The following is a 27,045-nucleotide window of genomic DNA, read 5'->3' as shown; positions in this document are numbered from 1 at the left end:
CTAACATTTTATCAGAAAGAATTCTAAACATCAAAGTCATCAATGCTTGCTGGAGATCTCCAGCTCAGATGAGCTGGCACCTGTCATTCTAATTGCATCCAATATGAAGTGGTGCTGGATAGCACCTCCTGTGTAAAATGAGGTGTGCTTAAGCATCTTTTTTCTCATTATACCTATTATAATTAGTCAGAATCATTGGCCTTTTAACATAAAACGCTTTTCACTTTCATCACATTCTCTTCCACAAGGATAGGAATACATGTTTCAGAATAATTTCTGAATTCATGTACTGAAAATATGTCATTATGGTAATTCTCTGCGTGCTTTCTGCTGCATTGTTCCATTGGCGTACATTTCAAGTATTAATTTCTGGAATCTAAATTGAGTTCACTATTCCTCAGTTGATATTTATTACTACATTCTATTTATCTCAATTAATTTCTGCATATTTGTGTATATGTACATAACCTCCCTGTGATAATAAAGGAAATCTGCCATATGTTATCAGTAGCAATGTTTAAAGATAATTTTGTTATTGTAATTATATGCAGTAATTCCTAGGTATTTTAAAGCATAATAGAAAAAAGCTCTTTGTTCAGTGGTTAGAAATATATCTTCTTGTCTACGGCCATACCACCCTGAACGCGCCCGATCTCGTCTGATCTCGGAAGCTAAGCAGGGTTGGGCCTGGTTAGTACTTGGATGGAAGAAATTAAACTTCTTGCAGATCTCACATATTTTGTGCTTGCTGGAATGTTGCATTGTGTGCAAATTTTTCTCCTAGGAACTATGATACTGAATGATGAGCCCGTTCTCTTCACTATGCCTCTCTCAAAGGCATACTGAAAAATATGAAATCTAGCACACTGTGTGGGTTTTAGCTAGAAAATGGCAAGCCCGTCTCTGAAGATTGTCAGTAAGCGGATTTAACTTGGCAACTTTAGAGAAAATGTAGGAGATATTGTTCTCTTCAGTAATTATGAGAAAATAATGTCATATGTGGCAGCAGGATAGTACTTTATATGCTTTAACCTACCACCACATGTTTTATATGGATCCCATGAGATTATAACTGCACATTCCCTCTCTTACAGGTTCCTTTGTCTTTGCGGTTACAGTCACAGATGCTGATATTGGAACCAATTCTGAGCTGCACTATTCTCTGAGTGGTAGAAACTCAGAAAAATTTCACATTGACCCACTGAGGGGAGCTATTATGGCAGCTGGCCCCCTAAATGGAGCTTCAGAAGTGACTTTTTCTGTACATGTGAAAGATGGTGGCTCGTTTCCAAAGACAGATTCTACAACAGTGACAGTTAGATTTGTGAACAAGGCAGATTTTCCTAAAGTCAGAGCCAAGGAGCAAACATTCATGTTTCCTGAAAGCCAACCAGTAGGCACTCTTGTCACTACCATTACAGGGTCCTCCCTGAGAGGAGAACCTTTGTCTTATTATATTGCAAGTGGGAATCTTGGCAATACATTCCAAATTGATCAATCAACTGGGCAAGTGTCCATTAGTCAACCTCTGGATTTTGAAAAGATACAGAAATATGTCATGCGGATAGAGGCCAGAGACGGAGGCTTCCCTCCCTTCTCCTCCTATGAGAAACTGGACATAACAGTGTTAGATGTCAATGATAATTCTCCAGTATTTAAAGAAGATCCATTTGTAGCTGAAATACTGGAAAACCTTTCTCCTCGAAAAATACTTGCAGTATCAGCAGTGGATAAAGACAGTGGACCCAATGGACAGTTAGACTATGAGATTATTAATGGCAACGAAGAAAACAGTTTCAGTATCAATCATGCTACTGGTGAAATCCGAAGCGTACGACCATTAGACAGGGAAAAAGTATCTCATTATGTACTCACTGTAAAGTCTTCAGATAAAGGGTCCCCATCTCGGAGTGCCTCAGTGAAAGTTATCATTAACATTTTAGATGAAAATGATAATGCCCCTAGGTTTTCTCAAATATTTAGTGCCCAGGTTCCTGAAAATTCTCCCTTAGGATACACTGTTACACGTGTCACAACTTCTGATGAAGACATTGGTGTAAATGCAATTAGTAGATATTCCATAATGGACACAAGTCTTCCGTTTACAATCCACCCTAGCACAGGGGACATCATTATTAGCAGACCTTTAAATAGAGAAGATACAGACCGGTACAGAATCCGAGTTTCTGCACATGATTCCGGGTGGACTGTCAGCACAGATGTCACAATTTTTGTGACAGATGTCAATGATAATGCTCCGAGATTTAGTAGACCCTCCTATTATTTAGATTGTCCTGAACTGACTGAGATTGGCTCCAGAGTAACTCAGGTGTCCGCCACAGATCCCGATGAGGGATCCAATGGACAAGTGTTTTATTTTATAAAATCCCAATCAGAGTATTTTAGGATCAATGCTACCACAGGGGAGATTTTCAATAAACAAGTCTTGAAATACCAAAATGTCAGTGGCTTCAGTAATGTGAACGTGAACAGACATAGTTTTATAGTGACATCTTCAGATCGAGGGAATCCCTCCCTCCTCAGTGAGACAACAGTCACCATTAACACAGTGGACAGCAATGACAATGCGCCTGAGTTTCTTCAAACTCAGTATTTCACTCCAGTCACAAAAAATGTGAAAATTGGGACAAAGCTGATCAAGGTGACTGCAATAGATAATAAGGATTTTGGACTGAATTCCGAAGTGGATTATTTCATTTCTAATGGAAATCATTTAGGAAAATTTAAGCTGGACACTAACACAGGATGGATTTCAATAGCATCTTCCCTCATTTCTGACTTGAATCAAAACTTTCTGCTCACGGTCACTGCAAAAGATAAAGGGAACCCTCCACTTTCTTCCCAAGCAACAGTTGAAATAACTGTCACTGAAGAAAACTATCACACTCCTGAATTCTCCCAAAGCCACCTAAGTGCAACCATAGCTGAGAGCCAGAGTGTTGGGACCATTATCAGAACTGTTTCTGCAAGAGACAGAGATGCAGCTATGAATGGCTTGATCCGGTACAGTATTTCTTCAGGAAACGAAGAAGGAATTTTTGCAATCAACTCCTCCACAGGTGTACTAACACTAGCCAAACCTCTTGATTATGAACTATACCAGAAGCATGAGATGACTGTTAGTGCTATAGACGGAGGCTGGGTTGCGAGAACTGGTTACTGTAGTGTCACTATAAATGTGATTGATGTAAATGACAATTCTCCAATATTCATCCCTGATGAATATTTCCCCACTGTTTTGGAAAATGCTCCAAGTGGAACAACAGTTATCCACCTAAATGCAACAGATGCTGACTCTGGAACAAATGCTGTGATTGCCTATACAGTGCAGACATCTGACAGTGACCTCTTTGTCATCGACCCTAACACAGGAGTCATCACAACGCAAGGTTTCTTGGATTTTGAAACCAAACAGAGCTACCATCTTACTGTGAAGGCCTTCAATGTTCCTGATGAAGAAAGGTGTAGCTTTGCCACTGTGAACATTCAGTTGAAAGGGACCAATGAGTATGTGCCTCGTTTTGTTTCCAAACTTTACTATTTTGAAATCTCGGAAGCAGCTCCTAAAGGTACTGTTGTTGGAGAAGTGTTTGCCAGTGACCGTGACTTGGGCACAGATGGGGAGGTACATTATCTGATTTTTGGTGATAGTCGAAAGAAGGGTTTCCAGATCAATAAGAGGACTGGACAAATTTATGTTTCTGGACTTCTTGATAGAGAAAAAGAAGAACGGGTGTCTTTGAAAGTATTAGCCAAGAATTTTGGCAGCATTAGGGGTGCAGATATAGATGAAGTCACTGTTAATATCACTGTGCTAGATGCCAATGACCCACCAGTCTTTAGTTTAAACATCTACAGTGTTCAGATCAGCGAAGGGGTCCCCATTGGAACTCACGTGACCTTTGTCAGTGCCTTTGACTCTGACTCCATCCCCAGTTGGAGCAGGTTTTCTTACTTCATTGGATCAGGGAATGAAAATGGTGCTTTTTCTGTTAATCCCCAGACAGGACAGATCACGGTAACTGCAGAATTAGATCGAGAGACCCTACCCATCTATAATCTAACAGTATTGGCTGTAGATTCAGGGACCCCCTCCGCTACAGGAAGTGCCTCCTTAATAGTCACCCTGGAGGACATCAATGATAATGGACCCACGTTGAGCATCAGTGAAGGGGAAGTGATGGAAAACAAACGGCCAGGAACTCTGGTGATGACGCTTCAGTCCACTGACCCAGATCTCCCTCCTAATCAAGGTCCATTTACCTATTACCTGCTGAGCACAGGTCCTGCCACCAATTATTTTAGTCTGAATACTGCTGGAGTTCTGAGCACAACCAGGGAGATCGACAGAGAGCAGATTTCAGATTTCTATCTGTCTGTGGTCACCAGGGATTCCGGCATTCCACAGATGTCATCTACCGGAACTGTGCATATCACAGTCATGGATGAAAATGACAATCCCTCACAGTCTCGGACAGTAGAGTTATTTGTTAATTACTATGGCAACCTGTTTCCTGGTGGAATTTTAGGCTCTGTGAAACCACAGGATCCGGATGTGCTAGACAGCTTCCACTGCTCTTTGACTTCTGGAGTTACGAGCCTCTTCAGTATTCCAGTGGGCACCTGTGATCTGCATTCCCAGCCAAGATCCACAGATGGCACTTTTGATCTGACCGTCCTGAGCAATGATGGCGTTCACAGCACAGTTACAAGCAATATCCGAGTTTTCTTTGCAGCCTTTTCCAATACTACAGTGGACAACAGCATTTTACTTCGTGTTAGTGTTCCGACAGTGAAGGACTTCCTGACTAATCACTACCTTCACTTCTTACGCATAGCCAGTTCCCAGCTCACAGGCCTAGGGACTGCCGTTCAGCTCTATGGCGCATATGAAGACAACAACAGAACATTTCTTTTGGCAGCTGTGAAGCGAAACAATAATCAGTATGTGAATCCCAGTGGTGTAGCTACGTTCTTTGAAAGCATCAAAGACATCCTGCTTCGGCAAAGTGGAGTAAAGGTAGAATCTGTGGATCACGACTCATGCATTCATGGCCCCTGTCAGAATGGAGGGAGCTGTATAAGAAGACTGGCTGTGAGCTCTGTGCTCAAAAGCTACGAGAGCCTTCCAGTTATCATCATGGCCAATGAACCTCTGCAGCCTTTCTTGTGCAAGTGTCTGCCAGGATATGCTGGTAACTGGTGTGAAACAGATATAGATGAGTGTCTGCCATCCCCTTGCCACAATGGTGGGACCTGTCACAATTTAGTGGGTGGATTTTCATGTAGTTGTCCAGAAGGCTTTACTGGAAGGGCCTGTGAGAGAGACATCAATGAGTGCCTTCCCAGTCCTTGCAAGAATGGTGCCGTCTGCCAGAATTTCCCAGGAGGCTTCAACTGTGTTTGCAAAACTGGATACACAGGTATGACGATGTTTTTCATGTTTTTTTAAAAAATGAAACCGTTTTTCAAAGCTTTTTTCATAAATTGGGTATAATTGCAAAAAAAAGTTTAAAAAGTTTTGCTATTGAGTAGGTACTTTGTAAACATTTATTATGTATTTATTTCATTTGCTTCTCATTAGAAAAATTAGTAAGTCAGGAATGTTTTCCAGTTTTGTTTTGTTTTTTTGCAGGCCAGGAAGTTGAAGTGGAGATGTTAGTTTTTCTAGTGTCATCTAATTAATTTGTTTTAGTGCAACAATTCAAGTCTACAGTTAATTCTAGAGCTTAAAATTCTGAGTCAGTTCACAGCATAAACTATTAATCCCTCTGCTCCTTGTCTCAGAAAAAGAACAAAAAGAAAATAGTATCTTCTTAAATGAGTATTGCGAAGTTTAAAGAACTCAGTTTACATAAAGCATAAGGTTTAGGCTCTTTCTCCTGTGACTGGCTTTGGACTGTAAGCCTCTGCCCTTTAAATGGTGTCATGCTTATCACAGTCTGCTTCGTACTTGCCGCAGTCTTATGATGAGTTCCTGAGCACTTCCAGCAACTTCTTCCTCACTGTTCTGCTTAGTCTTCATCTAAAACTGAGAGAGAGTATATTTGAGAATGATCAGGAACTGAAACTACTCTCTGACGGTTAAGCAAAAGGAAATTACTTAGAAAAGCCTCCAATTAATTGAGTCAGATGTATTAGAACTCAGCAATCATCTCAGCAGGGAGCGCACTGTAGGTGTTTCAAGAAAGCCACACTGACCATTGTGTGCCTGGTGCGCTGCTGCACTGTGTGATCCTGCCAAGAAGGAGCCTTGCTTTACTATTACACTACAGACACTGCAAGGTTATCTGAAATTGAAAGATAGTATTCTTAGGCCTGTTTTACATTGTGTCGAATTGAGCCTGCATTCTGATGTCTCTGGCGTCAGAGCTATCAATATGCTGATTATAAACTTTTTGTCTGAGCATTATTTGAAATTATTAAGGGGACATACTTTGCAGTTCGCGTCAGCTTCATTTGCATTGTTGGAGATAATTCAATAGATAAGGAATGACATGAACAAACATGAAATTTAATGATAGCTCTAATTCTTATATAGCTTAAATCATATACTTCATTATCTCATCTTCTATCTCCATAAACTATCAAGTAAAAATAGACATTAATTAAGATAAACTACTTGGCATTTATTTCAGAAAACAGCAGCACAGAACACATGATGACAAATGTTCATTTCTATTTGCAGTTAGGAATGTATAACCTGAATTTCTACATATGTTTAGTGGTCTTTGAAAAGTGATCACTAAAGGGCCGCAATGAATTCTCTTTCTAGCTAGTTGATAACTGGTTCAGGAAGGTGGAGCTGTTATACCCATATATCTTCAAGAGACAGAGGTAAAAAGCCATAAGGTGCAATACACATGCATACATATGTGTATATGTGTGTGTATATGTCATCTAACTTAAAAAAATGCTCATGCAAATCAAATTTTACTTTTGTTAACATTAATTAAACAGCAGAGCCTTAGTAAAGTCTTACTTCTCAAGAATATATTTATTTCATATTTATGACCATCAGAATTATATCATGTGTAGTTTTCATATACTTTTTTGACTTTCACCTTCCTTCTATAAATGGTTTTCAAAGTCCCTGGAATGACAAATTGGAGCCCCAAGATTTTCTGAATTTTTTGTTTAAAATGGTCCTTAGCTGATAACACTGTGTCTTCGAACTCACACCCTGAGAAACTCAACTGCATATTTTATATAGATGTTGCAAAGCAAAAGTGAATGTGTTGTCAATTAATGTGAACTAGGAAACTATATCCTAAAATCTCACAGTGACACGGTATATCTGAAAAGCCATTTTGCATAGAGAAGATATCGGATGGGTTCAAGTATGCAAATAAATCTTATGGAACAAAAAAAGATAAAGGCAGATAGTTGATACTGTATGATCACTGCCTTCTCTCTGAAATGTTAGTTTATAGCTTCTTTAACCTTTTCCATTCATTGTCATATACCTGGAGGCATCTTAGATCTGGCTTTTTTGGCACAAAACCACCAGTTTATTACCATATGGAGAAGTTGTCTTATTTTATCAAAAAGGTATCAGTATTTTAAGGAAGGATGAGACTTTGAGGTAACTCAAAAGTATAGTCATCTTTTCCAATTATGAAGTGTTATGCACACACTGTAAACAGTAATTTTACTGAGAAAGCAGGCAAACGTTTGCTAGTTTGATGACGAAAGGAGTAACTAAGAAACATTCTTGAAAATATAACTATGGCTGCGTTATTACTGTTGATGATCATGTGACCAGAAAAATCATAGAAGATAAAAGACCTTTGTTGTCATACAGAAAGGAGGCTACTATGTAAAAGGATAAAGTGTTCTGCTTTCAATTTTTATTTCCAAGATAGAACTTAGACAGATAACCTTAGATCATATTTGAGCTTCACCTAAATACCTAGGTTTTTAATAACTTAAACACTCCTATTTCTCAAAAAAAATAAGTAAATGTGTATAAATTTATCATTAATATTTTATACGTCATTACATACCATAATTTGTGGTGTCATTGAGATTATATTTATGCATAGTTTCAATCACAGCTACTTTTTTGTTTCCTTTCACGGTAGTTCACTGAATTTTTGCATGATTTTCAGGTTTCATTGGAAAAAAACATAGTACTATTTGAAAGGTATTTTGAAGAACTATTTTAAATTTTTTTAATATTTATTTTTATTGCAAGTCAGATACACAGAGAGAAGGACATATGCAGTGAGTAAGATCTTCTGTCCGCTGGTTCACCACCCAAGTGTCTGTAAGGGCCAGAGCTCGGCTCATTCAAAGATTGGAGCCAGGAGCCTCCTCCGGGTCTCCCACACACTGGGACAGGGTCCCAAAGCTTCAGGCCATCCTTGAGTGCTTTCCCATGCCACAAACAGAGAGCTGGATGGGAAGTGGGGAAGCGGGGCCGCTGGGAAATGAACCTGCACCCGTATGGAATGCTGGCACGTTCAAGGGGAGGACTTTAGCCACTATGCTACTGCACTGGGCTCAGAATAACTATTTCCACAGTGTTTTTTTTGCAGTAATGAGTAGCTTAAATAATGAGTTAACATATCAGCATATATATTAACAATGAAGCAAAAATAAATAAAAATTTGTTTCTAAATCGAGTAGTCTAATTACATGTGAAATCAATGTATCCCCATCTCTATGAGATACAAAAATCATGCTAAAATTGTCCAATATATATATAAAAATTCCATATATAATTCTCTGAGAATTTAAGTTAAGCGGCTAGAAGAGTATGAAATATAAAATATTATCATACCTGTATGGGTTAATCCAATTAACAACTAAGTGAATCTTAAGCATACATTTTTATTGAAAAGACCATAGATAATCACAAAAATTTCAGTGTATGTTCAACACAAGGTCCCATCTGTTGCCTCTAAAAGTGAAGATATAACCTAATTTTTTTTCTGTCAATTTTAATTGCATCCTTAGGAAATCTGTATGCACAGTGACCTCATTTTTCTGCATCTATTTTCATCGTTATTCATTCACTTTCTCTGGGCACTAAGAATTTCTCTTCCAAATCACAGCTCTTTCTATGTGTGCTCTGCAGCGTATGCCAAGGCAACTAATGAATGGATGTCAAAGCAATGAGACAGGTTTATTCTTCTATGAGTTGCTATGAGGGTAAACATATCTTAACAGAAAAGACTCCTCAAGTTCAAGAGGCTTGGGTTGTTTCCCTTATGCAAGTTCTATCTTAGAGCGCTAGGCCTCAAATCATTGAGGAGCATTGTTAATTGGCTTGCAGCATTAATTAAGTTAATGGCAATAATTTGTTTCACAATGCTGTAACTTAACAGCTTGTTTAACCAGGAGAAAGTCAGCAATTCAAAGTGCTGCATTATCCTATATGGATTATGTAATTAGCTCTACAATTAAGGTAGACCAAACTACTTAGAACAACACAAAATTTTGTTGTTTTTTAATAGGGTTACAGAGAATTAACTTTCCGAATTTGAGAAATTTAGGAGTTTTATTTTGTTTCTAGGTAAAATCATGACATTCTTCTCTCACAAAAAAAAAAGCACAAGTTTTAATACTTTAAGCAATACATTTTCAAATCTTGTCTTTGAATTTTATCTAGTGTCAAAAACCACCTGGCTTATAAAAGAAATATTTAGTTATTAGAGAACTCCAGATACATTTTTTTTCTCTCTTTTTTTTAATTATATTTTTTACAATCTTTACATAGTAATTATGGTAAAAAGGTTCAAGGGCTATAGGGAAGTGGGTAAGACTGTTATTTCCATATTGTTTCCTTCATGTATCTGAGGTAAAGGGGGATATTGAGGGGAAAGTCCCACCCAGTTTCCCACCCACCCCAAGTCTCGGATGTGGGGCATGCTCTGAGATACTTGCTCAAGTGGTTTTGATAGTTCACCAGTTATGAATCGCTGCCAGTCTCGCCGTTCCAAGCACGATGAGGTCGTTGAAGAATCCACTGATTGACATAGTCCATCGTAGAGTCTCCATTTGCCCAGTATTTCGCTGCCAACATATAGCTGAGGTGGTTGATTGACTTGTTCTTTCTTCTGTCTTTTCTTGGCTAGGGTTCTGAGTCCGCCATTTCGATTGGGGAGATCCCCAAAGAAACGCTGAGGTGTTCCCAGACCAGATTCTTGTATGCTCTAGCAAGCACAGGGCCTTGCACAGTCGATCACCCCGATCAGCTGGTGGTTGCAATTACTGGGTTGGTTCTGTTTTCAGCCCTGACTTCCAGTGGAATCAATGGGTGTTGCAGGCCAGCCTGGTTCTGCGCAGCACATACTCGGCCCTCACATAAACCAGGGGGAGCTGCAGCCTAGTTGGAGTGACCCATAATAACCCCCACCAGGCCCACTCCCTACCCTGGTTTGCCAGTATGTGTAGCAGACTGGTCCAGTCTGTCCCATATCCCATTTGGCTCTCTTACGTGCCATGGGTATTAAAGCTTAGTTCCATCTAACCAGCTCAACTATCCAGCCCTCATGGATGTTGTTGGGTGCCTTTCTGTCTAGCCACCCGAGGCCCTGTCCTAGTTTTCATGCCCTCCGGCAGGAGTAGTAACCCAAGAGGGAGGAACCCACTATTTCCCTCCTGGGTCTCTCTCAATCCCGGTGTATGCACTGTTCGGGTGGTTCTGTGGTTTGACTTGACAGAATTAGCCCCCAGTGCCAGCTTCTGCCAGCGGATACTGAGGCTAATCTCAAACAATCCTCACCCATTCTAATTTATGCTTGCACCCGCAGGAATAATCAGCCCAGCCTGGCTTTTCCCTGATCTAGTCCACATGAGGTGCACAGGTGTTGTAGCCCTGCTTAGTTTGGTCTGTCCCCATCCCAGCTCACGCTTTCCAGTGGGAGTAGCTGTCCAGCAAGGGGACCACCCCCTTAGTCCCCCTGCCCGCTCTGCTCCTCCCTTCCTGGTTCTCACACATGCTGGTTGGGTGCTGCAGTCACATCTGGCACAGGCAACCTCACCTTGTCATTCCATATTGTTGCACTGGGTTTGTCGCGACCGAACCTGGCTCGACCCACACTGTTCTGGTGTTCGGATTTGCCAGTGGATGACATGAACTGATTCAGCCTGGTCTGCCCCTGACCCATGCCAAATGTATGCCAGTGGGAAACTTTCCATGGCCTATTCCGGGCTGTTTCCTATTATGCTTCTTGCGCTTACCTGCGGGGTCTGTGTCCTGCCAGAGGAGTTGCCCAGGCTCCTCCATCAGAACCTCTCCCAGGGCAAGATTTTGCACATACCAGGGGGTCCATGAGCCAGCCCTACTCAGTTCACCTCCTGTCCTAGCAGGAACAGTGGCTTTTCTTGGCTGGCTTTTAACCCATTCTGGTTCTTGTTGTTGGATGTTTCAGCTCAGCCATGGCTCGTCCATACCTACATAGGGCTCACATATGGCTCAGTAGGGGTTGAGACCTAGCCTAGTCCGTCCACATCTATCCTTGTCCTCCAGGACACCAGACAGTGTTGGAGTCTGGCCTGGCCTGGTGCATCCAATCCCAGTCCACACTAGTGCCAAGGGAGACTACGACTGTTTCCTGGTTAGAATGCAGCCCCCATTCTAGCACACAAGCCCTTTGGTGGTAACCTCAACCCAGTTAGGGTGTCCCCTTGGCTCCCCAACTGGGCCTGTTCCCATCCATAGATCACGTGCATGCCAGTGGTTGTTCTGACTCAGCTTGTCTCAATCCCTCACTTGTTCTGGCCTCTGCCTTAGACATTGTGGCTTAGCGTCCTTCACTCACGCAGACCAGTAGGTGCAAGAGCCTAGCTCGGCATGACCTGTGCTCCATCCTGGTTTCTAGTTTCGCTTGTAGGCTAAGGTTTGCTCAGTCCTGCCCAGTCCACCCTGTTCCATTAACAATTTACACATTAGCCAACTGTTGGAGCTACTTTGCACAGTTTGTCCGACACCCAGGTCTGGACCACATGTTCATCAGCGGGAGCTGTGACTCGCCAGGGGAGTTTCCCAAGTTCCTCCACTTGATCCCCTCCCAGACCCAGTTCTTATACATGCCAATAGCTTTTAGGCCAGTGCCCGGTGCAGTCTAGCCTTCCATTTCGCCTTGTATGAACTTGTGAATGTTGCAGCCTGGCCCACCCCACACTCTATTCAGGATTCACAATCAGGTGCTGCTGCCTTGACCAGTCCAGACTGTTGTGGGTTCCTTTACCTGTGATTGATGGCAGGCTCCTTGGTCACACCTAGCTTAGTCCATCACTACCCCAACTTTTGAGCTAACCAGTGGGGCTAGAATTTCCACAGGGTTTGGCCCACAGATCCCCCACAGAATCTACCCCCAGATATGGTTCTCGCATGCTAATCAATGTTATGGCCCTGCTTGATGTGACCAGTCTCCTAATCCATCATCATGTCAGGTAATAGGATATGATCCTGCTGGACAAACCCTGACCCTTTGGTTTTGCATGAGCTGGTGTTCAGTGTTCAGCATTGTTAAGTGATTACAAGTTCTTCAAAGGAAGAGTTACTGTCATTGGGAATCTTTAGGGTTGACTCAGATCCCAGAAGCACAATGGGATCAACCTGGAGCTACCTAAGCAGTGATTCAAAGAACCAAAACCCCAGAGCTGCCAGGCTGGGCGGCCAGCAGGCAGAGCCTGGTGCCAGATGGCGCCCTGGTCGCCCAGGGACAGCGTACCATGTGCACGTGGTGGCTGACGTCTGGGATCCAGGCATGAGACACCCTGTCCTGAGACCCACCAGTAGCGGGGAGGCTGCTGAAAGTTTAAATCCCCAGGCCCAAGGTCACACCCCTCCCCAATCCCATTCACCACCCAATGAGGGTGGTGGGTGGGCCCTGGACCTACCCAGTCACGGAGACTTTCCCCCTGGGTGTACTCACCCCAAAGGAAGCAGCCCCCGAACACAGGCAGGCCCGGGGACAGCTCACCACGTGCACATGGTGGCTGGAGTCAGGATCCGAGAAAGACTCCCCATCCTGAGGCCCACCAGCAGCTGGGAAGCTGCTGGAAGTTTAAACCCTCTCCAGATACATTTTTGAATGATATATACTTGATATGCCTTAATAAAATGGATAACACTATTCTTCCCCGACTCAGTAAGAAATTTTCTTTGATATACCTGGCAAAGTCATTTTAATTCAAAATGTCAATTAAATTATGTATTAAGAGATGATAAGAAAACTTAGCTGTTTTAATTAAAATGACAGATGAAATCCTCAGTTTGTTTTTCCTTGCAAATTTCTACTTTCATTGTTGTGTATTTCAGAATCAGATTCTGTTGAGACTTTAAAGAGAAATTCATTCTCAAAGCTATTTGCATAGTTTGCAACTGCTGCCATTTCCCTGGTATGTTTTAATACATGTTGAAATCGTATTTATTACAGAGTGCATGATTTATCATAGGATGGCCACCTCTATTTTGGACTAATTATATGAGCTTCATATTTAAATTATACTCTGATGTCACTATTAAAATATCATTTTATAGGAGTAAGTAGGATTAAATCACCAATTAAAATTATATACAGAAAAACGCATCCCTAATTTTATATTATTATCATTGAAACCAAGACTATAAACCATATTGTTTCTCACAGGATTCAAAACAGGTATAATTGAGCTTTATAGCTTTTGAGCTATTGTATATATGTATTTTATTTAGGGATCACGTACGTCCAAGTATTTGAGTAAGTGTAAATGACAGAAACTCCCCCAAATTTGTCATTTCTAGTCTCCGAGAAGTGAAGTGTACAACTCTGTTATCTGTTTTTGTGACATATCAGGTATATAACAGATATTTTGAAAGCATATGAATTTATGTAGATAAAACACTTAAAACCTAAGTATTTTCATGTTTTGCCCTTAGAATTAAAAGATCTTCTGAAATTGTCAGTTCAATGATTTGCATTGTAAGGTGGTTCCCGATTTAATGTATCCAGGAGAAAGTGTGTGTATTTCTGTGATGTACAGAAATGGGCTTAGTTAGCATTGTCGTGAGGTCTGACTCACACTTGGAACTTCAGAACAGAACAATTGTGGCTGCATACTCATGCCACAAAAGCAAATCTAAGTTAAACAAAATCTTTGACTATATTTTAGGCAAAGTTGTTAGGATGGAATGGATTTTCTGTGTTCAGCAGTGTCTACTTGTGCTTTACAAATGCTAGCGCTTCCATGACATACTTAAGAGATAAATTAATGTAGTGCTGTTGGGAAGTAGAAAACAGCTTCATGAAGACCTGTTCCACAGTAATTGAAACCCTTCTGTTAGTGAGTGAAAACTGAGGGCTTTTATCACTAGTACTCTTTGGAAGAATTTGAAGAAGTCTTAACTCTGTGACATTATTGCAATAATTTAAAGTTGTAGCAAAGTAGCATTAGAGTATATTTAAATTTATATGAAAAACAAGACAGGTATGATTTAGACCTTGAGTTTTTTCTGCCAGAGATCAACCATTCAAATCTTGATACAGAAAACAGAAAACCTAAACTTGTATGTATCATAGTTTTATGATCTCTCAAGCAAAATATTAGAGTTTAAGGGCTTTTTCGCATCCCTTCCCAAAATGTACATGTCTCAATATGAATTAATTCTTCCCACTAAAATGGAAGCTCTAAAGACAGTTGTTTGAGCCCTGGTCTTGTGGTGCAGCAAGTTAAGCTGCCTGCTGCAACAGCATCGGCATTGCCTCAGAGAGCTGATGTGAGAACTGCTCTGCTTCCAAAGCAGCTCCTGCTGAGGTGCCTGGGAAAGCATCTGAACATGTCTCATATGCTTGGGCCTCCTGCCAAGGGAGACCTGGATGGAAGTTCTAGCTCCTGGCTTTTGCTGTGGCAGCCATTAGAAAACTGGTTATGCAACAAGGTGGAGGAATCCACCATGGGGGGAGGGTTTGGGGAGGGGTGGGGAGAATCCCAGTACCTATGAAACTGTGTCACATAATACAATGTAATTAATGAATTTAAAATAAAATTAAAAAAAAAAAACTAATACAAAGAAAATTACTCTTCTCTCAGCGCCCCCTTCTCTCTCTTTCACTTGCCTTTCAAATAAATGGCATACATTGTGAACAAGAGAAAAGCAAAAAAAAAAAAAAAAAAAAAGCTGAAGCTAACTTTGAGTAAAGACATTTCTCTGTTCTTTTCACTGTTTATTCCCATCCATTATTATGCCCGGCCTATAGTGTGCATTCAGTGTAGCTTGATTAAGTTTAATAAGATGATGTTTAAAAAGACTTTGTAAACTGAAAAGTACGTTTCTCCAGTATTATCATTTCAAGCAAAACAAAAAGAAATAATGTAATATGTACTCTAAAAAAAGTACTAACATGGATTTTAACGTATTTTCTTATTCCTAATTTAGATTTACAAAGAATTTTTGTAAGTAAAGAGCTCTTTCTTTAGAGTAGAAGGATTGTAGGTTGACATGCAAGGTTAGTTCTCACTTGTCAAAAACTTGAGTCAGCATAATGAAAAAAATTCCATGAAAGTTTCCATTGAGAAAGCCAAGTATTCAGTGGAGTAATTTCAATATGTTTACCATGTCATTTGCCTGAAGAGGATCTGTTCTCCCAAAATAATTATGTAAATATATTCCTGCAGATTGTATGCTTATCTTTCTAATAGGGTATCTAAGTCAGATTTTGAACTCTGAGATACCATTCTAATGCCTTCTTATGTAAAATTTCCTAATACGTGCTTTTGAGATATAATCCTTCAGAATGAATTCATATATGCTGTTAATGATGACAATATAATTATGAATAAGGTTTTTTTGAACAAATTTTCTATGTTTTAGGGAAAACATGTGAATCATCAGTTAATTACTGTGAATGCAACCCTTGCTTTAATGGTGGTTCCTGCCAAAGTGGTGTGGATTCATATTACTGCCATTGTCCATTTGGTGAGTAAAACTTCATTACTGACATAAAATAACATTCCATAGTGGGAGTCCAGAAAATTTATGACAAACTGGAACTCAAAGATAATGTGGTGGTCAACATTTGGCAGGTAAGAGGCCCACATCCTGTCTTGGAGTGCCTGGCTTGGTACGTGGCTCTGGATCTGACCTCAGTTTTCTGCTGGTAATTTACACTTGGGAGGGAAGTAGTGAGGACCTAAGTGATAGTTACTGCCATTCATACCAATGGAAGCAAACCAGCAGATGTGTGTTCTGCCTTTTTCCATCTCTGACTAACAAATAAATAAAACGCAAATGGTCCATGAATTTTTGGAAGCCTCTTTTGGCACACTATTTAGCAGTGTTTTATTAAGCGCATGAGTAGTTATGAAAATACTGGTTATGTAGGAAATTTTAATAAAATAAAATCTTAAATGTATAACATTTTTAAACTTTAAATATGGAAGTCTTATTGAATAAATTTGTTTATATCATTGCTATAAAAACAATCGACTCAGGGTATTTTCATCAAATTTGTCTCCCAAGGGTATTCATCTCAAGTATTTATCGATGGCTTGTTTTCAGCACCACTTGACATCATGCTGTATTTCAAAATGTGTCAAAAAAGCAAAAATGGTTCTTGTTTGACTTTATTTCTGTCTCTCTTTTTTTAGATTAATTCAGCTACTTCTAAAAAGATTTAATGACTAGGCGGTTTTCATGATAGACATTTTATGAATAATACTATATAACTTAAAAGCTCACACTAATGTGTTCTTTTGAGGAAGAAGATGGTAAAAGAGTACCTTGGTGCAGAAACATATTTACTCACTTTTCTGAATGAACTAAAGGATTCCTTCTAAGTCTCAGCCAAGATCTCCCTGGCCCTGGGCCAACCAAGAACAATGAGAATAGCTCTAGAGGATGCTTTTATATTAATGATGGTTGCTCAATCAATTTATGATCATTCCATTTGTTTTAAGGCTGCTTCATCCAGTAACACTGAACACATCTTCAGATGATCCTATCTTTCCTTAAACAAGATACAAAAATGATAATTTTCTGGTTTTCCTTGGGCATGTTACCATGCTATATGGAGCTGAAAATTTAAGCTGCATTTCTAGTACTGAATAGAACTTTAAAAGAATTTTGATTTTCTAAGTAACTAGTCAAATATACTAATAGTTCTTTGATTCATCATTTTCACCCATCCCATGACTCCCTTAATCCGTTTTTCAAATAAAATATCAATAGAATAATAACAGTATAAAATATGAATTTCAAATCATTTATTTTAACAATACTTGTCAAGTTCAGAAATTGAATGATTTGCCCAAAGTTAAAAAAAAAAAGGAAATGTAAAAAATTAGTTCAAGATGGTGTCATGTTTACAACACAGATTTATGCACAATCCTGTTTGATGTTCACGGCATCTCTCTTTGGTGAAAGTTCTTTGAGATTCTAAAAATGCCACTGAAGTAGTGAAAAATAGGGAGAACTTCATGAAGTCCATGGAGAAAAATGTGTTAAACTGCAGTTTACAGTGCCTGTTGAAGTTCCCAGGTGCTCTAGTTCTGACACAGCTTTCTGCTAATGTACCTGGAAAAGCAGTGGAGGATGACCCAAAAGCTAGGGCCCTGCACTGATGTGAGAGTCCTGAAAGAAGCTTCTGGCTCCTGGCTCCAGCTTAGCTCAGTGCTAGCTATCATGACCATTTGGAGGGTGAACCAGCCGATGGAAGAATTCTGTCTCTTGCTAACTCTGTCTCTCTAACTCCTGTGTACACTGCCTTTCAAGTAGGTAAAATAAACATTTAAGAAAAACTCTACTTTTTAAAAAATAAATAAAAAAAACACAACCTTTAAGAAATGAAAAATTGAACTAAAAGGCAAAATTTATTTTGGTACTTCAAACAACAACAAAAAATTCAGTTTTTCATGATATACATTTTCATGGCATTTTTGAAGTGTCTTGTTAAGGCCAGATTAACCATAACTGCCTTTCTTTCAGCGGTTTAAACATACTCTGTGGCGCTGTTTTCTACAGGTGATCGCAATTAAACTTCACAGTACAACTTATGATTTGGAATGAAAAAAAACATGGATGGGAAAGCATAGAATGGTATCTTAGTGAATGAACAGAATTATAGGCGTTTTAGATATTATGTTACATTCCAGTTGCCAATAAAAGGATTTAAGAAATTTGTACCAAATTGAAACAAACTGTTGCTATAGCTTAGCTGATGTAACAGTTGTTACCTATGGGGGACAGGGGTGTTTAGGGCTCACATTGACCTTCCGCTCACCCTGCCAGAGATCCCAGGGAAAGGACAGCACAGGGAAAATTAATAACCACAGATGACACGTATGTGGCTCTGCAAATCTCTTTCCTAGCTCCTTCCAGAAGCAAAACCAAAAGCTGGCATTTAAACAGACGTGATCAGTTGATAACATAAGCACTTAGTGAAAGAAAAAGTGACAAACTTGAGACATCAATACATAATTTATGACTTACAGAGATTTAATTAAGAGAAAAACTACTTTCTTAAATATGGATGAAACATGCAATAGAAGTGGTGCCAGATAAACACTCCAAGTAAAAAAGACGAAGTAGTGCCACAGATATCCTAGAAATTAGAATTTTAATGTAATTATGAAGATGGAAAATGTTTTGTCCTGTTTGATGAGAAATGAATGTTTAATTTTAAATTCATAGATTTTTAGAATATATTTTAATTAATATTTAATGATCAATTATATATATTAAGGCTATAGTTCCTTTTCTTTAACTTTTAATGATTTAAAAAATAAATTACATGTGTCCTAGTCATTTATGATTAAGATTTTTCAGCCAAGTCACAAGAGGTAAAGGACACAAACTTTCATACTATCTTCTGTGTCTTTTTGTATTAAAGAACATTTGGACATAAAACGTGGTGGAGTCAAAACAACTAGATAGTCAAGTAGATCTAGTTTCAAATCTTGGCTGTGATTTCCATGCTCTGTGACCTTGGGCAAGTTTTAAACACTCTGTAAAATAATAGCGCTGGTTCCTTCCAGCTGAAAAATTCCCTGAATCTAAATTCAATATATTTACAAGAGATTTAAGCCAAAATTAAGGAATGAAGCCTTTGAAAGTTAATAGGAATCATGAGGTATTGGCATGGGTTAATTTTCCAATCATTTGACACAATCTACTAATATTTGTGGGAAGACAATTTTGGCATAGCATTGTAATATCAATAAAAAAATGTTTTCCAGGTTTGAAAAAGAACCAGCACAAACAAGTGAAAATGCTGAATTTCAGAAAAACACAAATTTATTTTAAAGTTGCATGCTATAAATCATACCCAGCAAGCATACAAAACAAGAAAGAGATAAAACGTGGACAGTTATTTCCTTCCCTGAAAGCACTAATTCCCTTCCCTAATTTTGTGACCCTTGAGCAAACTGACTGTACCCAGACTGTTTAATTTTTAATGAAAACAAATGAGTTTACCATCCTCAACTGAGTTAAAATTGTTTTTAAGAATGATGTATTATGAAGGAAGCATCTTGCTTGAACATTATAACATAGTGAAATACTTAAAAGGTTGACAAAATAATTTTGGAAGCTTTCCAGGAAACAACTTCCCCTAGACATATTCTCTTCCACTCAGTCTTTAATTTTGAGAAATAGTGCAGGCTTGTATCCTTTCATTATACTTCAAGAGAAAAACAATGTTATCAGTTTACCATCTCAGTTGCATGCTTTAAAGATTTTATTCTATTTCAGTGTTAGTTCAAATAGTATTCTTTGAGAAGCAATAAGAAAATTGTTTCAAGCACAATTTATTATTGTAACAGAACTTTTAATCAAAGTATCTTAATAAAACTGGAATTTGATGTGTCTATTTGCATTTCTGCAAGCGCAGGTGTCTTTGGAAAACACTGTGAGCTGAACAGTTATGGATTTGAAGAATTGTCATATATGGAATTTCCCAGTTTGGATCCCAATAACAACTATATTTATGTCAAATTTTCAACTATCAAAAGTCATGCATTACTGCTTTACAACTATGACAACCAGACAGGGGACCGGGCTGAGTTTTTGGCTCTTGAAATTGCTGAAGAAAGACTCAGATTCTCTTATAATTTGGGCAGTGGTACCTATAAGCTCACCACCATGAAGAAGGTGTCAGATGGACATTTTCACACTGTGATTGCCCGGAGAGCAGGAATGGTAAGACATTTTATCCTACAACAATGTTTAATATTGTTATTGTTTCTCCAAACAAGTAGAACTGCAAGGAACTTGTAGATTGTGGTACAAATTGAGCAGGATGTTTGGCCTTTATTTGGACATTCTAGCTATGAATTACAATAGGCTTGTAAGTAATATTTTTCTCTTGCTCATGGCAGATGCACCAGTGTCTTAAAAACAAGAAATGGAGAAAGTAAAGCAAATAGCTGTGTGTATAGAAATTCCATCCCCCCCCCTTTTTAAAGATATAGCAGAACTATGTTTAAGCTGCCTACTTTTCTTTCAGGCATGTCTCTGGCCTAACTGATGAATCAATTTAGGAATAAATGGGGAACTTTGCAGTGACAGTAAAGTTTTGCTGACAGAATATGATACTTATTTCAATACTGTGCTATTTGTGGTTATCTTTGTGAGGCTAATTTCCCAAAATACTGTGCTCTGTGAGTTGCTTGATATGAGATTATGTTATGATAAAGTTTGCTTTTTGATTACTGATATATGGAGAATGAAAACTCCTAAATAATGAATATTCCTGAACTATATTAATAGAAACTGTATCAGTAAAACCATATGGCTTTCATAACATGAATACCACGTATTTACTTAGAAATTATATCTATTAAATAAATATTTTGCTTTATATTAGAAAATAAATCCTATCTTTTCCATATCAGTGTTTAAAAACATTTCAGATAATATGATAGAACAAAAGGGCTGACTTATTTTCTGATAATTTTATCATTTGTTCACATTTCTAGCTGTCTCTTCATGGTTATCCAATATTTAGGACCTTCGGGGAATTTTGCATACATAAATGCCAAGAAACCTAATAGAGAGTATTTGTGAACTTTATCTTTAACCTTTGAAAGCATATTTCACCCTGTGAAAATAAATATAGTATTAAGTTATGATTAAAAGAAAGTTAGTACAAGGAGGATCAATGCTCTTGAACAATTTTTTTTTTTTTTTAATGGAGAAACCGGAGACCTAAAAGGTGACGGTTTGATCACTGTCCTTAGTGACATTCTACAAATATTCAGGGAACTATATTTTTCTGACATTGACCAAAAGAAACGTAAATTTAGCTGAGAGAAATGTTTTTTCACTTATTTGTGAAAATACATTTTAGGATTCATCATTACTTCCAGAGGTTCTTAGAAATGAAATTAGAAAATACAGTGATGATGCAAGCAGTTTTGAAATGTACAGTTTTTAACAATGTACCTTTTCTCTAAACTTTCTGAAGACAATGTATTGAGAGCTATTAGCAACATCTGGAAATAACATTTAAAATGTTTTTCTATTTTTCCCCCTTCTGGCCCATAATTAATTTTAAAGATAAAACATTAGTGTCTCCAGTAGCTATTAATTTTAAAATGGCCCATGACAGACACTACCTTACAATGCTGATTTTTTTTTTCTTTCTGACAAATAGATGCCAGCCAGCCAGTGCTGTCAAAGGACCGATGGCTTGTTTCCTTTTACAAATACTCTATAAACACATGTTTATTTTAAAATGGCAACAGATACAATGACTTCTTTTTCTCTGCTCTACTTTAATGCACTAAGGAACACATAATCAGTTTTCCAGATTATAGTTATTTCCAACTCTTGAGAAAAACAAAAAATGATGAATTTTAGATGACCAAGTGATTAACACCCAATTTTCCCAGACATTTCTCCCATGCATATCATCACATCCACCATGTTATATTCATCATCCTAGCACTTTATTAGATGTATGCTACTTGAATATATATAAGAAAAGAAGGAAAATATTACATGTTTGTTATGCTTATTAATTGTTTTGTTTATATATTTTCTCCCATCTCCTTATTGATTTGATAGTAATCCACAACTACAGCACCATGACAAAATGTCTAATTTATGTCATGCTTATTTCATAAAATCACTCATGATATGCTGAAAATGAATCCTAAATGTATGAAGAAAAGTCAACACTTTAAATAGTTATAATATTCAATACATCTGTTTATATTATGTTAGCCTTAATATATAAAACTTAGATTATAAAAAGTATCTATAGAAAGCTTATTTGGAATCACAGTTTGCTAACAATCATATGAATTGCTTTCTTTTGGAAAGTAGTTGGAAGAAACTAAAGATTTAGTGTCTAAATCAGAAAAAAAAATCCAACAGATTTTCATACTACCTTAAACCTTAACATAAATCAATTAGATTTCGTTTCATTTGTGAAAAACAAATACTTAAACCAGTGTTAGTTACCTAGAGTTTCCACAAATGCTGCTGACACATGAAAAAACATTCTATTTCATTTCAATAGAATGTAAATTCTGAATGGTGCCTAAAAGGTCACTCACGATTCAATGAACATTTTAAGGGGACTGGCCTTAAGCTATAATTACTTAAGCCAACTCAAAATGCTGGCGTCCCATGTTGCAACTCCAGTATGATTCCTGGCTGCTCTGATTCCACTCTAGCTCCCGGGTCATGCATTTGAGAATGTGGCAGAAATGGCCAAAGCACTTTTTTTTTTTTTAATGAATAAAGTGAGATAAATTAAATTCATAACCTCCAGCCTGCAGTGCTCAGAAGAATTTTCGGGAGAGACTTGAAAACCTGCTTAAAATAGTCTTTTGAGCACAATTTTAGGGGTGAGGGAAGGAACCAGCAGTTAAAAAAAGTCCAAGACACAGAACTCCAATGAGCAGAATTCCAATCCTGTCTGACTTTATCAAAACAAAAAGCCATTAGTAGGGTGTGAGTGGCAACTTCATTCTATTCTCAGGATAAGTTAAAAACTCAGAAGGGTGGGGTCACTGTTTCCTTGCTGTTCTCAACTGATAAGTGACCCAGCTGAGTAAGAGTGATTCTTACCAAACTTCAGCTCTCAGAGCACATCTAACCATCCTGCAGAGACTTTATCAAGCTATTATATGTAATAAATGATTTTATATCATCACATTTTCTTCCATGTAATCTTCATGAGAATCTGCTTTTGTCAAGAAGAGGGAGGAGGTATGTGAAACTTACCAAAGCCAGAGAGAAATTATTTTTTCTATTTTATTTGTAGGCAGAGTCCGCAGAGTATCATCCCGATCAATTAAAAGCTCCAACATACCATCAGCAAAAGTTTACATCATTATGGAATTGACATAGTATTGAGTAACCAATATGTTAAAAATAAATGCGAGTTCTTAACCACATTCTGTGACCACCTCATTTTTCTATTTTATTTATAATATGTGTCCATCATCACCAAGTTTTGAATAATACCAAAGCAGAAAAAAAAAACGCTGTCATTGTTACACTAATGACATGGAAAATGTCCCCTCATTTCAGAAAACATCTAAAGTAAGATTAGTTTTGAATTTTGAATACTGTTTTACAGTTTAATATGATTTCTGTTGGAAACAGATAAATATGTTTCTTAACTTTGAAGCATTACACAGGACATAAACATCTCAATTTACAATAATTGGCAGAAAAATTAAACAGAGAAATGAGATTAAGTTGTGTGAGTCAGACTTAAAAATCATTTCAGTTAGTCATTGTTCATCATCAAGTTTTCATGAAATAAGAAAATATTAAGAGTGTATCATATCATTGTCGATATATGTTTTTAGTTGATGCCTTCATAAGTAGTTATGCAATTCTCTCTGATAACTTTAGAGATAGCTAGGATAGCTATATTGCATATAGTATGTACAGAGAGGTGATTATGTTGAATCATGAAACAGGTTCACATGAATTGTATCCTGAAGTCCTAATGCAAGTTTTGAGATGAAATGCCATTCCATTTATAGATAATTGAAAAGAACCACACCTATTTAAAAAGTAACTAAATAGGGTATAAATATCTTGATGTAGAATTGGAAGTATAAAAGTTTTCTAAAAAATGTCAGTTATAATCTGCTTGAGAAGGCAGTAAGAAAGACATGATTCACAAGGTTTATTGCATGGGATATAAAATAATTACAGAATAGAAATAGTTAGGAGTATGCTAGCAAGTAATATATGATAAACAGTTACTATAAAGTGGTGCCATTCATTATTTCCAAACTGTGAGATATTTAAGCTTTTACAAACCTCCCATCTAAATTTCGTTTCAGGAATAAACCTTAGAAATTATAAGTTATCTTATAAGCATTAAGATAGGAAGGCCGTGACTCATTTCCATTCATAATGTGATGTGATTCTGTAATAGAGAAACCTCCTGATATCCAACTTCTGCGTGTGAGTGACTCACCTCTGCCTGTTGGTACACATAACCTTCATCTCCTTGTCCTGTGCTTCTTGTGTTTGCTTTGCTCTTAGGAAAATCAATCTCAAATAACAGACATTTTGATAAATGGATACTTGTATAATATGATATGTATGTTTTTGTATTATAAATATTGCAAAGTTAAATTAGATATTTCTGCCACTTTCAGATAAATTCAGATGTATTTTGTGGAATCCATTATTCTACAATCTGGGAGAAACTCCTCTTAGTACTTCTGTGTTTCTGGTCATTGGATTATGATTTTGGGATGCATTGGCTGTTTTCTGAAATGCCCCATTGTCAATATAATTCTTTCACTAACTAAAATTTACTGAATTTGGCGCAAAGGATGGGAGGGAGTTGAGGAAAAACGAAAGGGCATTATGAGAACCTTGCCAAGTTAATATGATTTTTCTATCACATCTTTGATTGCAAACTGAATTACAACAACCTTCCACCATCCATTGGTTATAGTACAATAGAGGAAATCCTGACCTCTATATTTTTTGTCCTTTTGACCATGAAGCAAGTTTATTGACCATGTATGATATTTGTATTTTTTTTAAACAGAAAGCTTTTATCCCAAGAATATATACATTCTTTCAGATGCCAAAATGACTACAGTTAATGCCAACTTAGATGCTATTGCAGTATTATTTATGTATGGCAATGTGTAATATATTCTGATTATAAATAGCTATTCTGTAATATATCATTTATAAAAGCTAAATGTTAACATGAGACCAATGTTTCTTCAATTTGTTCAAGAATTAAAAATATCATAGATTTCTTTTTTCGCCCCTTCTATTTTGTTTTTAATTTTATGGTACAATTCCATAGGCTCAGGGAATTTCATTACCCTCTCCCCAAATTCTCTCACCTCAACTGATTTCCCCCTTATTATTACAGTAGTACAGTACTTCATAAGCAGTCATAAGTCCATCAGTCTGGTGTTTGTGTTCTGACTTTGCCGGTACAGATAATGGCAGGCAGTCCAGCATCCTATTGTCAAAATACATACAATAGTTTCACTGGCAGTCCTTCTGTCATTTGGAAGTAGAGATGTATAGTGCACCATATCTTCATATGAATATGAAAGTCTCTATTATGAAGTTACTTTTCATTCCTGTAAGTGAAAATCCATAAAACAAAATCAACAACAGGAATAAATTCTTAAAAATTCACAACACCATGGAGTTAAGTAACATACTTCCAAATAATCAATGTGTCGATGAAGAAATAAAGCAGGAAACAAAAATCCTTCTTGTATAAAATGGTGCTATTGTGTGATCTATGAGTCAGCGAAGAATTTAATAAGAGAAAAGAAACTATTCTGAAGAAATGTAAGTAATAAGAAAAATGTCAAAACACATGTGTAGCAGCAAAAACAGTATGGAAAGCGTTATTGAGCTGATTTGCACAAAGATTGCCTTATATCAAAGAGCATATGTGATATTTGTTCTTTTTTGATTGAATTATTTCATTGAGCATACTGGTCCCTAGTTGGGACCATTTGGTTTCAAATAGTATAATTTCATTCCTTCTAATGGCTGAGTAGATGTTTCACAATTTCTTTAACTACTCCTCTTTGGACAGGCATCAGGGTTATTTCCATGTAGATTGTGCTGCTGTAAATATAGGATTACGGATTTGCTTCTCATATGTAGTTTTCATTTTTTTTTTTTGGATATATGCCTAGGAGTGCGATAGTTGGATCATACAACAGATTTATTTGCAGTTCTCCATACTCTCCGTACTGACTTCCATATTGGTTGTGTAGCCTACACTCCAATCAATAGTGGAGTAAGTTATCCTTTTCCCCATATCCACGCCAGCAGGTGTTAGCAGATTTCTGATTGTAGGTCAATCTTACAGGAGTTAGGTGGAATCTCAATGTGGTTTTCATTTGTATCTCCCTGACTGCAAGAGAGCTTGTGCATCTTTTCATATGTCTATTAGCCATTTCAATTTGTTCTTTTGCAAAATGTCTATTCAAATTGTGCGTATACTATGATTTATATTATTCATATTTTCTAAATATTAGGATAAATCTTTTCAAAGTTGAAAATTATATGTATTTTTATCTTTTAAAGTAGCTTCATAATAAAATAAGCTTCTTAAAATTGTAATCCCAGGAAGATGACCCAGAACACCTGTGTGACATTCTCAGGAATATCAACAACATTTTTATTAATTCATAACAGAGCAAAAATAAAAATTTTTTCTTAGTGCACTTTCTTACCAGTAAAGATAATTACAATTTTAGCTCTAGAGATATTTTAAAAAGTCCATAATTCACATTGTATTACAGTTGTAGTATTTGTTGTGTACTATACTGCATTAAATCAAATTGTCATCAGATTTGTAACACTCAGGTCTACATGGAAACAAGCCCCAGGAAGGCTGATAGAAATAGTAAAATCCAGCATAATGTTCCCATTCTTGCTTCGTAGGCAGCATCCTTAACTGTAGATTCCTGCTCCGAGAACCAAGAGCCAGGATACTGCACTGTTAGTAACGTAGCAGTTTCAGATGATTGGTAAGTAAAATTATTACTTGATGTTTAATATTTACTTGTGGCTTTGAAAGAAATTCTCTGTTTCCAAATAATTGTGTTATTCTGTGT

At 37.4% G+C, this 27,045-nt stretch overlaps 1 protein-coding gene across 1 annotated transcript in view; it reads left to right on the top strand.

Moving 5' to 3' along the window:
* The window catches only part of FAT4 (FAT atypical cadherin 4), a 159,176-nt gene that overhangs the window by 116,851 nt on the left and 15,280 nt on the right, over positions 1–27,045 (top strand). Inside the window, exons 9-12 of the mRNA XM_004588166.4 lie at positions 1,095–5,444; positions 15,830–15,934; positions 19,845–20,152; positions 26,873–26,958. Of these exons, the coding sequence (XP_004588223.2) occupies positions 1,095–5,444; positions 15,830–15,934; positions 19,845–20,152; positions 26,873–26,958 (4,849 nt within the window). The remainder of the gene's footprint in view (positions 1–1,094; positions 5,445–15,829; positions 15,935–19,844; positions 20,153–26,872; positions 26,959–27,045) is intronic.

The sequence above is a fragment of the Ochotona princeps genome, chromosome 7 (genome assembly GCF_030435755.1).
Source record: "Ochotona princeps isolate mOchPri1 chromosome 7, mOchPri1.hap1, whole genome shotgun sequence".
Classification (NCBI taxonomy): domain Eukaryota; kingdom Metazoa; phylum Chordata; class Mammalia; order Lagomorpha; family Ochotonidae; genus Ochotona; species Ochotona princeps.
This window is presented reverse-complemented; position numbering and strand designations above follow the sequence as displayed.